Below are 16,260 nucleotides of genomic sequence, written 5' to 3'. Positions count from 1 at the left end.
AATCAAGAACTTGAAGAAGCAAGTTAGAAGGCCAAGGCTATCTGACTTCAAAACCTGTGCAAAGCTGCAGCGGTCAGTACAGGCTGGGTCTGCCGAAAGAACAGACAGGTGAGTGGAGCGAACAGAGAGCCCATGGACAGACCCACATCAGCACAGTCACTGGTCTTTGACAAAGGAGCAAAGGAACCCATATAGATATATAGACAGTCCCCTCCACAAATGGCACGGGAGCGTCTGGACGTCCACGTGCTGAGAAATGAATCCAGACACAGACCTTACACCTTCACAACTCAGAGTGGATCACATACCTACACGGAAAAGGCAAAAGTATAGCGCCCCGGATGGGGGCACAGGAGACAGCCTGGGTGGCCTGAGCACGGCAATGACTTTGTAGACACAGCACCAAAGGCACCATCCGTGAAAGACAATGGACAAGCTGGGCTCCAACAGAGCAAAGACTTCTGAAGAAGACAGCATCAGAAGAAGGAGGAGACAAGCATAGTTGGGAAGAAGGTATTTGCAAAAGATACATCTGGTAGGGGACTGAGATCCAGAATATACAAAGAACTCTCAAAACTCAACAATAAAACAACTCGTTAAAAAATGGGTCAAAGACCCTAACAGACACCCCAAAAGGCACGCAGCTGACAGCTGAGCACACGAGAAGCGTTCCTCGCCGTCCGGGGACAGGGACGGCACACGGACATGACCAGGAGACCCTGCCGCACACCCACGAGGACCCCGCTGCACACACAGCGCCCTGAGGAGCCCTGCTCTGTGTTGCTGGGAAGTGCGGAACAGTGCGGCCGCCTCGCCAGACTGTCCAGGGGCTTCTCACAAAGCCAAACATGCTCTTAGCACCCAGTCCAGCAGTCACGCTCCTTGGCATTGACCCAAAGGAGTTGGAAACATGTCCACACAAAATCCCGCACTGGGGCAGAGGAGGGAGCAACTGGGCTCTGGGGCGCCTGAACTCCTGGCCCGTCTCATTATCCCTTCTGTGTCAGCAGCACCGCCTTATAAGTTTGTGTTAAGCATTCTTTCGTGTATATTAAATTCCATAATTCAATGGCTTTAGGTAGGACACGGGAAGAGGACACACCTGCACATGTAACGTGGGCACCTGGGAAGCCACGACTTGAACGAGGCCTCTGCTCCTAGACCTTTTCCTCTTTCTGTAGGGCAGATGTCAGCTCGGCCGAGCATTTCCCCTGCAGCTCAGAGGGCATCTGCTCAGCCAAGAGTCGTTCTTCATGGTGATGAGGGTTTTGTTCTTGTGAACCAGGCACGTGCCACACTCCTGGCTCTGCTCCGCGTGCTTCGCGTGGGTTGATACCGTACTTTTCTGCCCCCTTTTCACTGAAATACAAGTCACATGCCATAATACTCCCCCTTCAACAACATACATGTCAGTGGGTTTTATACATTAACAAGACTATGCAACCATCACTACCATCTGGTTCCAGAACGTTTCCATCACACCAACAGGGAGCCCTGTACCCAGCCTCCAGCTGGGGTCTGCTGAGTGCCAACAGCAGTCAGTGTTCAAGAAAGTGTGGTAGCTCAGTAGAGGGAGGGGCTGAGGGAGAGGCCCCAGCAACACCCACCCCATCAGAGCTGCCAGGCCAGGTCCCACGAAGCATCTACGCTCAGGCAGAGACTGGCCAGGGTCTGTCCACGTAAAGGGAAAGACTTTGGCGGAGGTGGGTTCTCTCAGGGGATGGTACCCAGAACGCACTGCAGGCCAGGCACCGGCAGGCATGTGCAGGGTTGAGGAGGTGTCCTGGGGACTGGCGGGGGGGGGGGGGGGTGTCAGGTGGGGACACATTCAGCGTGCAGGGGTGAGGCGCTGTCCTGGGGACTGAGGGGCAGCATGAAGCCACCACCAGGCTGGGAGTTGAATTGTTCACATTCTTTGTGGCCAGGGCCCAGAATGAAGACATTCCTGTGGGCAAGAGCCAGACCGCTGGCCCCGGAGTTGATAGATTTTATCAGTTTAGGGCTCACAGGGCAGATAGAAGCTGTTTGGGTGACGCTGGCATCAACAATATTGGGAACCAGTGACACAGCCACGTGGCTCTAACCGGGTCGAGCGCAGAGGTCACACGCTGTCCCTGTGTCTCATGGCGCCTGGACGCCGTCTGGAGCTGGCGGCCCGGCTCCAGTCGACACCGGCCTGCGGCCACATGAGCCACCCAGTGGCTCTGCGGCCTCCAAGCAGGGCAGGTCCTGATGAGGCAGGAGCCCCAGGCCCAGGGAGGCGCACATGAGCCCGCAGGCCCAGCGGGTGCTGGGGGGGAGGGGGGCAGGGCTGGGGGCTAGCCTCTCTTCCCCGTGCAGTCACCCACACGGCAGAGAATTCACCAAGTGGGTCCAACCCCGCAGACTGCCAAGGCCCCCCGACTTGGCCAGACTGTGCTGGCTCCTAAACTCCAGGAAGATGAGGGGGGCCCCAGATGCAGCAGCTGCAGAGGCCTGGGGTTCAGGCCTTGGTGCCCGGGCCCCCGCTCTGTGTCCATTCCTCAGATCCCCCAGCGCAGGCTGCCTGCGGGCCAGGACGCGGCCCTGTTTCCTGCCTGCCACTAATAAGCGGGACTTCCTTTGAAGGACAAAGCTGTTGTTTCCGGGGTGCAAACCCCGAGGGTGGGCACTGCCTCCCCCCTCCAGGAGGAAGTCTGCGTAGGGTTGTGCGGGGCCACCACTCGGTCAGGGTGCAGGAGCCTCACTTCACAGTAGCCAAAGGCGGCTCAGAGCAAACTGCTGTTCTAACCAAGCCAACCAGCCAGCTCCGTGGCCTGGCCCACCGTGTCGCCCGCACGCCACACAGGTGGCACCTTCCGCAGAGAAAGCTTTCCGTGTCCTCAGACAACAGGATGAGGCGTTTCTGCACCAGGCTGAGGATAAGGTCTGTTCAAATTGCGTTCTCAGCCAGCAGGGGGGGCCAGAGACCACGGCTCCTTACCAGCCTCTCCTTTTTTTCCTTTCTTCCCTCCCCCTCGCCCTCCCCCTCCTGTCGCCCCTCCCACACACCCCCCTCCCACTGACTTATCTCTTTTCCCCAGTGACCCAGGACTGTACTTTAGGACTCGGGCCTGTCACTCAACCAGGATTTGGTCATTTCCCAGGGGTGTGCCCACCGGCTGCACCAGGTGCCTCGGTCACTAGTGCTGGTCCGTAAGTCAGAGCTCACTCCAGGCTCTGTGGAAGGGCCTTAGGAGCTGCGCACCCCAGGGGTCACTCGCAACACAGAGGCTGGAGTTAGAGGCATCTGCCCTGCAGGCAAGGGGGACCCCACATGTGGCAGCCGGAAGTCCGGATGCCTTGAGTAGGAAACAGGTGGCCTGGGATAGCAAGCCTTTCTGCAGGTGGGACGGCGGGTTTGGACACGGAGCGTGCACAGACCTCAGCGAACACACACTTTACAAGCAGTGCTGGAATTTGAGCCAAAGCATCTTTTTATCCCCAGCAAGTAAATGCCGAGAGAACACAGCTCTGAGCATGGAGACCATGCACTTCTTGAGGACACCATATAAACATGTGAACATACAACACATGTCCTTGAAACATGATCCTCACACAGGGTATGCTGAGCCATATTCCCTTTGCAAAATAATAACTAACTCATTAAGAGGACAGTGAGGAAGCAGCTTTTTAGCGAGAGATGACAGAGGACCAGAGCAAGGGGGCTCCAGGTGGACACGCTGGATCTGTCTAGTGTCCAGCTTCCACTCTGGGCTGGGTGGCCGAGCAGAGGTGCAGCCTGGGGGGTCTCAGTCACCTGGGGTTCCGTCCCCACCACTGGTCCTGGCCTCTCTGCCCATGGATTCGCCCAGGAGGGGAGAGAGGGTGTGGACTTCTGGAACATTCCCCTGACGTCTCTAGGAGGTTGGCCACAGAAGCAGGGTTTGTAGCGGCTGCTTTTTTAACCAAAAACCTATTTTTCAATCTACCCCCTGTGTGTCAGGGAGTGTAGGGGGGAGGCTTCTCTCCTGGAAGGAAGTGGGCTGGAGCACAGAGAGGGGGGTCGTTGGGAGGCTGCAAATCCTCAGACAGAGGAGGGTCCCTGGGAGTCGAGGCTGGGAGATGGCCACAGCGCTGTAACAGAACAGAAAGGCGTCCTCAGTCGGCAGAGGGGCCAGCCCCACACACAGTCTACACAGAGCCTTCCTGGGGCCTGGGCTCCTTCCACACCCAGGGCCATCCGCCTTACACAGGCCCCCTGATAGGACCACAGGGGCCTCCCGGGCACACACTCTGCACCTGCAGCCGCCTACAGGGGTGCCCATCTTCCGAATTCCTAGCTCCTGGCCACGCAACGTCCAAGGAAGATGCTGCCTAGAGCATCTGGGGAGGGGGGCGGGGGGGGTGGGCAGTGCTCTGGGCTCCCCAGCACTTCGTATTTGAAGGAAAAAATAAGACATCAACATTTTCATCACAGCCCAACGGTTAATTTCAGGTGTCCATTTGGTCAGGCCTTCGTGCACAGATGCTCAAACACCCGTCTGGATGTTGTTACGAAGGTATTTCCAGATGTGATTGACATTTACATCAGTCCAATTGGTTGAAGGCTGGATTTCCCTCATAAGAGGGAAAGACTGAATTCCCTGGGAAGAGGGGCTCTGCCTCCAGATTGACCAGACGTGCAAGATCTGTTTTCCCCTGGTCTGCAGCCTACATCTGTCCTGGCCTGGACGTTCAGAGCTCTGTCTCTCTGCCTGTGTCTGTCTCTCAGTCTCTGTCTGTCTCTGTCTCTCTGCCTCTTTCTGTGTATCAGTATCTGTATCATCTGTATATGCACACAATCCTATCCGTTCTGTTTCCCTGAGGAACCCCTACTAACACATAGACTCAAGTAAAAGTGATTCTGAGAACAAAAATGTTGGGTATGGTGCATATTTTAAATCAATAAAATTTCCAGTTTTTCTCCACCTACCAACAAAGCTCTTAAATTTTCCCCCTTGAATTCTAATGGTTAGAAATGCCTTCTTAAGGGGCACCTGGGGGGGTGCTCAGGAGGTTAAATGTCCGACTCTTGGTTTCGGCTCAAGTCATTATCTCACAGTTTGTGAGTTCCAGCCCCGCACTGGGCTCCATGTGACAGAGTGGAGCCTGCTTGAGATTCGTTCTCTTTCCCTCTCTATCTGCCCCTCTCACTTTCTCTCTCTTTCTCAAAATAAATAAATAAACCTTAAAAACAAAAGAAAATGAGTGTCTACTTAAAACCAATATGTAAATAAATAAAGCTAGAAGTCCCCTCTATGAAATACCCAGGGTGTGTAAGAGCCCTGATCTCCTGGCCTTGCTGTGGCCCCTCTACTCCCCACCCACCAGTGCCGGGGGCTCTTGAGAGGCCAGCCTCTTGGACTGTGGCTCCCCTTCCCCAGGGGCCCTGGGATCTCAGGATTCTGGAAGAAGAATGCCCTCACAGGCCATAGCTGTACCCAGGAATACCACCCTGCTCAGAGTCGACAGCATGGGCTTCAGAATCCAATGGGCAGGGACCTGCCCACCTCTGTTTGTCCCTTCTGACTGTGGGGGGACAAAGCAAACTTCTAGAGAACATTCCCTGTGTTCTGCTGGTAGCTCCCAGTCTCTCCCATGCCTATATCCACTTGCCCTCCACTGGAAATGAGCAGCTCAGAGACCACAGAGTAAATCACCACGAGCCACAAACTAACCCATCACAGGCCACAGACTAAACCACCGTAGACTACAGACTAAACCACCACAGAGCACAGACAAAACCACCACAGACCACAGACTAAACCACCACAGACCACAGACGAAACCACCATAGACCATGGACTAAACCACCATAGACCACAGACTAAACCACCATAGACCATGGAACAAACCACCACAGAGCACAGAAAAAACCACCACAGATCACAGATTAAACCACCATGAACCATAGACTAAACCCCCATAGACCATGGAATAAACCACCACAGAGCACAAACTAAACCACCACAGACTAAACCATCATGAACCACAGACTAAACCACCATGAACCACAGACTAAACCACCATAGACCATGGAATAAACCACCACAGAGCACAGACTAAACCACCACGGACTAAACCATCATGAACCACAGACTAAACCACCACAGATCACAGACTAAACCATCATGAACCACAGACTAAACCGCCACAGACCATGGAATAAACCACCACAGAGCACAGACAAAAGCACCACAGACTAAACCATCATGAACCATAGACTAAACCACCTTAGACCATGGAATAAACCACCACAGGCCACAGGCTAAACCATCATGAACCACAGACTAAACCACCACAGACCATGGAATAAACCACCACAGAGGACAGAATAAAGCACCACAGACCACAGACAAAAGCACCACAGGCCACAGATTAAACCACCATGAACCACAGACTAAAGCACCACAGACCACAGAGAAAACCACCAACAACAACGGAGTAAACACAGACCACAGACTAAACCACCATGAACCACAGACTAAACCACTACAGATCACCAAGGAAATTGCTATGAGCCCTGAGGAAGACCACTGGCAGACAGGCCCCACTGGGACAGCTCTGTCCACACAGACAGCCCCATCAGGGAAGCAGACGAGCCATCCTGCTTGTCCTGGCCAGGCAACCTGGGGAGCAGGGAGGTGGGGTCCCTTTAAGGTCTTCCTTTTGACGAATGGCTCCAAACAGCCCTGACTACCGCTGCTCCTGACCACCGTCTGCTCCCTGCTACTGCGTGGGGTGTACTTTGCTGCCAATGACGGCACTTGAAGCACCCCGTTTCCCTCTCCATTGGTCACGGAGACCGCTTTGGCTCTGCTTCTCTCCCCGGGGGACACCTGGAGGTCCCTGACCGGTCATCTCCCCAGATCTCGGCGTGGGCACATATGTAATTACGCCCCCGCGCACGCTGCAGATGGAGGCTGGAGAGGCAGGGGGGGACCCAGGCCCCCCGGGGCAAAGAGAGAGCATCTGTGTTCGCGACAAGCCAGAGGCCCTGAAGGTGACTGGGGGTGGAATGTGGCACAGAAATAAAGCTGACACGTGGAAGGCCACTGCCACACGTAGAAGGACCCCGCCATGCCCAGGTCCCACAAGGAGCACGTCTGCTGAGGAGACGCACCGTAACTTGTAAGAGCAGGACACCTGCCCCGGGGCCTGAGGTCAGGACACAGACTCGGCAAGGGCCCCCCGCAGCTGCCTGCCCCAAAGACCGGCAGGCCCCCAGGGCAAGTCAGGCCTGGCATTTGGGGTGCACCCGGGGCCAAACTTGTGGGAGACGTCGGACGCGGGCCAGGGCCCTGGCAGGACTGCCTCCCACCCTACAGCACGCACCACAGCTCAGGGCCACGCCTCCCCTCCCTGGAGCGGATGAGCCACACCTGGGCCAGTCCTGCCTACACTCGGGTGGATGACACGGCACTGTGGTTGGTCACCAAAGGGGGCCCAGCGCCCACGGGTCCAGCCTCCCTACAGCTGTGGGTCTCACGCTCTGGGTTTGGCAGACTAAGGGGATGGGGAGGCAGAGCAGAGCCTTCAGGACACAGGCCACGGCCAAGGCCACATGGTCCTCACCATGGCGGGGACCAGAGGGGATACCCAAGGGCAGATGTGGGCGATGCTCCTGGGAAGATAATGCTGCCACGCGTGGCCCCCTGGGCATCTGGGAAGGCGGTGTCCGGTGCCTCAGGACGGTGCCTGTCCTTCGGGGTGAGCGCTATAGGGTTGTGGGCAAACACTGTCGTTTCCTGAGCCCTGATCTCATCCCTCCCCGTGTCACAGATGTGGAGAAGACGCTCTGGACCCCCGAGGAGGGTCTCACATGGACACAGCAGCGAGCACCCTAGTGTCCCCATAGGACCAGGGCCTGGCGTCACTCAGGACCCGGCCGATGCTTCCTGGGAGGGAGGGGGTGCCACATGGCATGTCCCTGCAGAGACCAGAGGGGGCTGGGCTTTGGGGGTACTGCTGAGTCGGGTCCCCTTCGGGATTTGAAGGCTACACACACCCACTCCCAGAGAGCATAGCCACCAGCCTCATGGTCAAGGCACGTGGAACAGGGGCCCTCCCTGCTGGACCAGGAGGCCCGAACACCACTCAGCTTGCCCCCAGACGGCCCTTCCTCTGCGTGATGCACCCCACGTCCTGGGCTCCAGAGAGCCCCCCGCACCCACGCCCAGCTTCTCATGCTGGCAGACTGGTGAGGCCTCTGTGCCCCAGGATGGCCAGCTGGCAGGCACGTGGGCTCCCCAATAAAGCCACGACTGGAGCCCCAGGGGAGCACCCATCTGGGGACAAGGGCTCACCCCCACCACACAGCCCCAAGGCCCGCGTGTCCTGCTGGGTTTGCCCTATGAGGTGGCCACTTCTGGGGGTGAGGTGTGGCTGGGGGCAAGGCTCACGGCTCCCCCTAAATAAGTACTCACAGGCCTCTGCGGCTGGCTAGGACATGGTGGGAACTTCTGCAGGACCCGGGCCTGGCTCAGAAAAGGCTCACAGCCCGGGCAACACCAAAGTCTGTGTCACCAGGGCCACAGGAGCAAAGGAGCTCAAAACGTCAGGAAGGGTGGGGACAGTTGGAGTTGTCCACCATACCCCCCTCACATAGTTCCCAGCCCTCTCGCCAGTCCAGGCTGGCTTCACCACCCCGTTACTAAACTGGGGGCAGGGAAGGCTGTGGGCCCCCATCTTCCCTCAACCTGAGCCCCCATTCATGTCTCATCTGATCACGGCTGTCCTGGATGACCACTGCCCACAATGTGAGCACACGGGCTTCCTCCAGGAGATACTGAGCCTACCTGCAGAGGCAGAGGGTAGGATGAGCAGGTGGGGAGGGGTGCGGATGGCGGGCAGAAGCCCGTGTAGGCCAGGACCTGCTGGGCAGGGTTGCAGAGGATCTGGGGTGCAGCGGAGAGGCTGTAGGCCAGCTGGGACAGAGGGACCTGCTGAAAGAATGGAGAGAACGGACACGTGTCAGCGGCCCTCCGGAAGGTGGGTGCCCCTGGCTTCAAGCCTGCAGAGCCCCATCCACATACCATCCCCATCTGACACCTGCAAGTGAGAGACCATGCCCTCAGATCAAAACTAAACACCTAAAAGTAGGGCTTATTTTTCCTTTCTATTTGTCCCAGGGACCCACCAAGATGCCAGATGAGGCCAGGATCTCTTTGGTTTCTATTTGAAAAGGCAAGGAAAATGCTGGCTTCTCCTCTCCAGAGACCTCGTGTCCCAGAAGTCTCCGCCCAGCTGCAGCGGCAGGAGGGCTGACCCCCCACATGTGCTCCCCAGGCAGCATAGCACAGGGTTAGACCACATGGTCGTGGGGATTTCCAAAGATGTGCAAATAACACCAGAGCGTCCCAGCCCCTCAGGGCCCTGCTCTTGTTCGCTCACCCAGATGGTTCCAACTCTCCAGAGGAAAACAGGACTTGGGCCATCCACCACCTGTGGCCCCAAGGTGGGGGCCGTAAGACAGACCCCTCCCCAGAGAGGGGCTCGCTGGACCTTACTCTGTGCTTGTGCCATTTCGGGGTTCGGGAGGGTGGGCAGGTTGGGGTCGGCATGGGCAGCCCTCTGCGGGGGACGCTGGGGGCCCAGCCTGGACTTGCTCTCTCTCCCGTGCCTGCCGGTCTGGCCCCGGCGGGTCCACCCTCTTGCCCGGGCCGGCCGTGTGTGAGGACTTGCCGCCTGGGCTGCTCATGAAGCTCCTGCATTCCTCAAGATGATTTCTAAGCTATAAAATCCACTAGACGTATAAGACTACTCAGTAGGTGTAAACCTCTAAGGAATCACCTCCCCTCTTTCATTCAATGCCCCAGAGCTGTGGGTGTGCACGAGAGAACTGTCCGGAGTGTAGACACAGCTCTGTGGCCCATTGTGACTGGTGGCCCTTCCGAGGCATCATTTTATTCTCGACAAAACACTCCAGCAGCTTTATTGTGGACTCTGATGAACTCCAGTCCCTTCCATAAAACCCGCGGGGCTGACGTCCCTCCTGGGGCGGCCCATCAACCTTCACCAGGTTTGCGGGAATGACAAAGGTCTAAGCGGACACACCCCGCTTCCCGTCTACGATCTAGCCCTCTTTAGCCAGAAACCGGCAAGACTGAACACTTTGAACCGGCTACACTGGGATGCAGTGGGCTTCCGCAGAAACATCCATGACCCTGTGCAGACCACTTCCTGCCAGCATGGAAGGCACGGAACACTTTCCCAACTCAAATGGGTGTTGGGTGCTCTCTGGAGTCCGTGACCTGAGGTGGGGCGACCCCATGGCATGCCTCCACGACCAAGGACGACCCGCCCCAGGAGGGGCCAGCCGAGCAGCGCAGGAATTCTAGTTTGGAACAAGCAGTCTCAGGGAGAAGAGGGGACAAAGGTCCTGCACTGCCCAGCCCCACGTGTAAGCTGCTTCCTGCGGGGAGGCTCCCCACCCCTGCCAGAGCACCCAGCCTTAAAGCTCTCCCATCACACTTCCCCATCCCTGCCGGGAGCACCCGGCCCTACAGCTCCTGGACGGCACGCCCCCACCCCCGCCCCCGCCCCCACCCGCCCTAGTGCCCAGCCCTACAGCTGTCCAATGGCATGTCCCCACACACCCCAGAGGCTGCCTAGATGGCAGCACATGTCCTAGAGTAGCTGCTTCTGGACGCGACCAGTGAAGGCTTGCTGTTGCCCTAACAGACAGTTGGCACTTTCCATGAGCCTCTGTTTCCTCCTTTGTTAGTGACGATAAGGAGGCCCGCCTTGCCCACCTCAGGACACAGGCCCCAGAGCCCCGACCTGTCCATAGGGCCAGCACCAGGGGGCCCTACTCACCATGTCCTTGAAGGCCCCCAGGATAGCTGCTGTGAGGATGCCCAGGAACACACCCAGGACGTTCAGCACCGCTGAGGCCCAGAGTAGCCGGTACAGGTGAAGCACGTCCTGACAGCTGCTCACGCCCACGAACTCGTAGTAGGTGGGAGAAGGTTCAGCGCTGCAGGTGGAGGGGAACAGGTCACAGCCAGTGCCACAGCCTGCGAGTTGCTCCCAGACAGGCTGTAGTCTTTGGTCATAAAGGCCCCGCGGGCTCTGTTGGTGCTGCGGGGGACGGGTTGGGGGACACCGCCCCTCATGAACCAGCCCAGCTGCACCCTGAGTTCATGGTGAGAAGGCTGTTCCCCAGGGCATCTGGACATCCCTCCAGGGAAAGAGCCCAGGCCTCCCAAGAGCAGGCCTGGCCCCCAAAAGAGCAGGAAGGCCCCCAAAGAGCAGGAAGGACCACCCAAGTCCACTCCCCAAACACAAGCGCAGACAGAAGGGCACCCTCAGAGCGAGCAGGCCTGACACGGAGCTCTCTGTACCCGGCTGCCTTGGCAGGGAGCACAGGAAGGTGAGCCCACAGGGGATTCATCCTGGCCCTCCCCACACGGGACTGTGGCCATCTGTGCGTAGCTGGACCACGGTGCTGTGGCCGAGGGCCTGCAGCCGGGCCCTCAGGACTGCGTGGAGACGGTGACCCACACACGTGCTGCTTTAGCCGCTCTTGCTTGGAAATGGGAAGGAACCATCTTTGGGGGAAGGAGGTTGTAGCTTAAAGCCCCGGAGTTTTCAGCAATTCAAGAGAGGCATCCCCAAGGAGCAGACGTGAAAGCCTGCTGGTTTTAATGTAGGTGTTCAAGCTATTAACACAAAACCGGTGCCCAGGGCCTTAGTAGGAAGCCCGACCCTTAAGGATGGACACCGGCGGCTCCATGTGAGCAAGCCTGAGCGCCAAGAACCCAGGGCCTGTCCTGAGGAGGCTCTCACAGTCCACATCACAGAAGAGTGTCCTCCGCTGCCCGCAGATGAAGAGAAGGGGGACCTTCTGCAGCCCGCCCCGGCTGCCTGCCCCAGCCAAGCAGGGAGGAAGCACTGAGGAACTTGGGCGTCCAGACACACAGGCTCGAGGAAGAGCTGCAACCATGGGGCAGGAGGCCGTGTCCCTCCCTGTCCCTCCCCCCCCCAAGGCAGCTTCAGTTTCCCATCTGTGAGATGAGAACCCCTCCCTCACACAGGCGTGGGGCAGGGGCCAGGAGAGGGACTGCTTGCCGCCCAGTTGGGCCCCAGCCCTCACCTCTGACAATTGTAGAGGTCACAGCAGTAACAGGTGCTGCTTTTCACCTTCAGCAGGCACTGGCCGTTAAAGGAGTGACAGGTGACCTGCCAGCAGAGAGACCTTGTCAGGTGTCTGCCCTTCCTTGACCTGGAGTGGGCAGGGCTGCCTCCCCGGGGGCCAGGGCCCGGCCACTGCGCCTGGGTCAGTCAGGATCTCCTCCTCCCGAGCCAGATTTCCTGACCCTCCACATGCTTGCAGGTGGCAGGACCTTCCCCTGCTGGAGGGTCAGAGGACCAGGCTTGGCCACCAGGGAGTCCAGGCAGCCAACATCTGGTGGACAAGGAGAGAGAGAGGGCTCTAGGCTCTGTGCCTACAGGTGGGGACACCTCCAGGTGGGGACAGGTGGGTCGGCTCCAGGTGGGGACAAGTGGGAACATCTCCAGGTGGGGACAGGTGGGACAGGTGGGGACACCTCCAGGTGACCACACATAGGGCCACAAGCTCCCAGCAGCCCAACCTTGCCACGCCAGCCCTGTGTAAACCACGTGGAGGGCTCCCCTTGGGCACCTGCTGCAAAGACACGGCAAGTGGTTGGGAGACTTGATGTTAAAAGAGCAAAATTAGGCAAAACCATGTGCCTTCCTCCCTCCCCCAGGGCTTTCAACACATGACACAGCCATGCCGCCCACACGTGGGAGGTAACCGGGGTGGAGACCACCCCCCTTCAGAGGGAAGATGGTGCCATCTGGGGAGGAGACGCTTCTGAGGGAGGATGGTGTGCTGAGGGTTGGTGGGCCAGGCTCTCATCAAGGATTCAGCTGGCCCAAGACAGGTGAGGGAGCGGGGCCCCACCCCAGAGGCCCTCGGACCGTCCCCGGTGCCCCGGCCCCTCTTTGGCCACACCTCCAGAACCACTGGACTTGTGGACTTCCTTTCAGGGTCCTGTGGCTGCAGGCCACGGGACGCTCTGGTGTGTGCAAGCAAGGGCAGGAGGGAGGCTCACTGGAAATGAAAAAGGGCCCTGGGAGGGGCAGGGCTGGAGGCTGATGGGGAGGAGGGAGGGCTGCACGTGCCTGGTGGGAAGGTCAGCGCCACAGGCCGGGGATCTGGAGGTCAAGAGGCCTGACCCTAAGCATCCCCTCCCAAGAAGTGTGCAACCACATGGGACGGGGGTTAGAACTGGTCAGCCAGCAAGGGTCTCCAGCCCAGCCTGGCCCACTGCCTGCTTTGCAGGCGAAGCTCCATATAGCCACACTCCTCTGACAACACCTTGCCCGTGGCCACTGTCACACCAGAGAGACAGGGTCGAGTAGCTGGGACAGAGACCACTTGGCCTATAAACCCTGAAATATTACTGACCTTTTATGGGGCAAGCTGCCGGCCCTGGTTTAGAGCCGTGCGGGCAGCGTGGGTCCCTGAGTCCTCAGGGAGCTTTGCAAATCCTGTGTCTACTGAATCAACAACCTGAGGCAGGACCCAGAGTCAGGATTTGCTCAAGCCCCTGGGCTGGTTCTAAGAGACAGAGGGTCGGGAGCAAGGGGCAAGCCCCGGACACGTGGGCCTCTCCTCAGAAGCCTGACTGATGGGATTCAGGAAGGGGTCCTGCCTCTCCCTGACGCCAGGAGTAGAAGGGAGCAGGAAGGAAGGGCGGCCGGCTGAAGTGTCTGTGGATGGGTGGGGTGCACGGGTAGGGCCTGGAGAGCCCCATGATGCCCTCGGACAGGATGAGTCCCCGGGCTCCCCCCACCAGGCAAAAGGCCAGGAAGGCTGGGGTCAGCCTTTGGAGAAAAATGCTGCCCCCTTGGAGGGGCAGCAGGGACCCTCCAGGCCCCGAGGTCGAGGAGCCTGCACAAGCCACGTGGGGGCCTGGCCAGGTGTGTGGTCCAGGGTCTCAGCTCCTCCTGGACATTTGCACAGTTTGGGAGGCCGTGCTCAGTACAGCTGATGCATTCATGCAGAGCTGGGGCAAGACGGCTGCCGGGGCTGGCCTGAGAGGGAGGGCATGCCGTCCATCCTGCACTCTTGTTCCTGGCGTCTCATGCATGGGGAGTGGCCCAGGGACCAGCCTCTCAGCCAAGGTAAATGCAGCCGACCCAACTGTGCTTTGCAGCTGTTAACAGTGCCACACCCGCCCAGACAGGGCTGCTAGCTTGCTGTGCGTCCTGCACGGGATGGCCAGCAGCTGCGACCCCCCAGGGGTGTGATGCATGAAATGCCAGCGCTGGCTGGAACAGAGCGCGGGTGCTCACAGAGAGTGGCAGTCAGGAGGCTGTGCATCCAGACCCCAGTCTGGGGCACAGAGTGCCTGGGGGACCCGGATTAGCACAGCGAAAGCTCACGGACCCCCGCCTTACATACCTCTGTCTGGTAGGCGTCGTGCACGTAACCCACCTCACTGGCGAAAAACTGACATCTTCCCGCAGCCAGCGGCCTGGGCTCCTAGACACAAAGACACACGAGAGCGATAGAGGAGGTTCATCCCTGGGCCAGTGGTGGCCATTGGCTATTTCAGACCCATCCGCCCCAGGCTCTGAGCCTAAGGAAGCCACTGGAGTCTTCCAGGCGGGGGCCACAGAGTGGGAGATGCCATGGCTTCTTCCAGGGCAGCTGGGCCACTGTGTCCAGGACACCAGAGCAGATGCCTTGGGGGGCACACACCTGCCCAGAAGGCTGGGTTGACACGTCCCCCTCCCCCTGCCACCAGCATCGCATGGGCAGCCCAGAGGAGGCAGCTGCCGGACATTTTGAGGTGCAGTCCTCTGCCCTGAACAAGGACACCCCTTGGTGCCTGCCTCTTTCTCTAAAACAAAACATTTGTTTTCTACTAGGAAGGGAGAAAAAAGGATTCTCGTTAATTCACTCACCCACCCAGTCCTTGACCTGACCATCCATTCAACCATTCCTGCCACCACCCCACCCCCTTCTCCCCGCCCTCCCTCCACTCTTCCCTCCTTCTCCCTGCCCTCTTCCACCCCACCCTTCCTCCTCCCTGCCCTCCCGCCCCCCCTCCCTGCTTCTTCTCTCTGTCCCTCCATCCTTTCCTCCATCCACCAACCACTGCATACACGCCTACCTACGGCCCTGTTCAATTTTCCATCCACAAGTCTGTTTCCAGCATTCACAGAGCAGATGCGGAGCCAGACTTTGATGGTACCGGGGTTAGACACAGGCCCCGTCCCCAGCTGACCACTGGAGGAGACACACCCTCCAGGTGACAAGGCACCTGTACCCGCTGTGGCAGAGACCGGTGAGGCCCGGGAGCCTGTGTGACTGGTGAGGTGCACAGTTAGGGCCTCACACCCGTTCTTACTTCCCAGTGCACTCCCATCTCTGACCCAAGATGAGCGTAGAAACCACCAGGGACCGCACTGCAGGCAACAGATGAGGACGGGGCCCGCACACCAGGCCTGTCTGGACGCACTGAGCAGCCCAAGGGAGACAGACACAGAGCACGGCAGATGGGTGCTGGGCAGACAATGGGGCTGTGCAGGGGGCAGGGTAGAGGGGTTGGTGCCCTGAGGCCCCGCGGTGAGCAGCGGTGATGGGCCTGCAGCCCCTGAGCCCCCCTTCACCCCCAGGCACCTGCCGATTCCGCTCGGCCCCTCCCTTTGGGATGTCATGCCAACAGGGCCTCGTTCCAGCAGCTTTGGCTCAGTGTCCCACTGACTCTCAGCACCGGCAGCACCGAGTGACAGTGGCATCCTGCCGGCTCTGCTAGACCGGTGCCTTTCCTCCCGCCGACAACCACAGGGAAACGCCCTTTCTGAGTCTGGAAGGTCAGACACATGGGCCACCCTGTCCAGGTCCCAGTCCAGCCCCCTCGAGGCCTGGCCGCCGGCCTGGGGACATCCCACCATTGCTCCTGCTTCGGTCGGCTGGGCCCAGTAGCAAGTCGCTGAGGCTTGAACAGCAGACATTTGTTCTGACAGCCCTCGTGGTGGCAGCCTCTTCCCACCCTGTCCTCACCAGGCAGGCCGTGGGCTCTGGTCTCTCTCTGCAGACAGGAATCCCACAAGGGGGGCCTCACCTGGCCCTGATCACCTCCCGAAGGCCGCCTACTGAGGCCGCCACGCACAAGGGCTCCAGGGGCACAGACTCCCAGGCCGCGGCGGCTCCTGGCTCCGCACCTCATTAAGTCAGACACAGAAAGCTGGTGTGAGACTCGGAGTTGGCTGCAAATC

The 16,260-nt window shown here is 58.9% G+C and overlaps 1 protein-coding gene across 1 annotated transcript in view; it reads right to left on the bottom strand.

The window, feature by feature from the left end:
- Nucleotides 1–1,812: 1,812 nt before the first annotated feature.
- TMEM255B (transmembrane protein 255B) overlaps nucleotides 1,813–16,260 on the bottom strand; it is a 40,184-nt gene continuing 25,736 nt past the window's right edge. The window contains exons 5-11 of the mRNA XM_030309482.1: nucleotides 14,438–14,518; nucleotides 12,098–12,183; nucleotides 10,819–10,978; nucleotides 8,799–8,942; nucleotides 7,576–7,717; nucleotides 2,835–2,907; nucleotides 1,813–1,945 (exon numbers count right to left, since the gene is read on the bottom strand). Coding sequence (XP_030165342.1) covers nucleotides 1,813–1,945; nucleotides 2,835–2,907; nucleotides 7,576–7,717; nucleotides 8,799–8,942; nucleotides 10,819–10,978; nucleotides 12,098–12,183; nucleotides 14,438–14,518 — 819 coding nt within the window. The remainder of the gene's footprint in view (nucleotides 1,946–2,834; nucleotides 2,908–7,575; nucleotides 7,718–8,798; nucleotides 8,943–10,818; nucleotides 10,979–12,097; nucleotides 12,184–14,437; nucleotides 14,519–16,260) is intronic.

This window comes from Lynx canadensis, chromosome A1 (genome assembly GCF_007474595.2).
Source record: "Lynx canadensis isolate LIC74 chromosome A1, mLynCan4.pri.v2, whole genome shotgun sequence".
Classification (NCBI taxonomy): Eukaryota; Metazoa; Chordata; class Mammalia; order Carnivora; family Felidae; genus Lynx; species Lynx canadensis.
The sequence above is the reverse complement of the archived record's forward strand: the minus strand, read 5'-3'. Positions and strand labels throughout refer to the sequence as shown.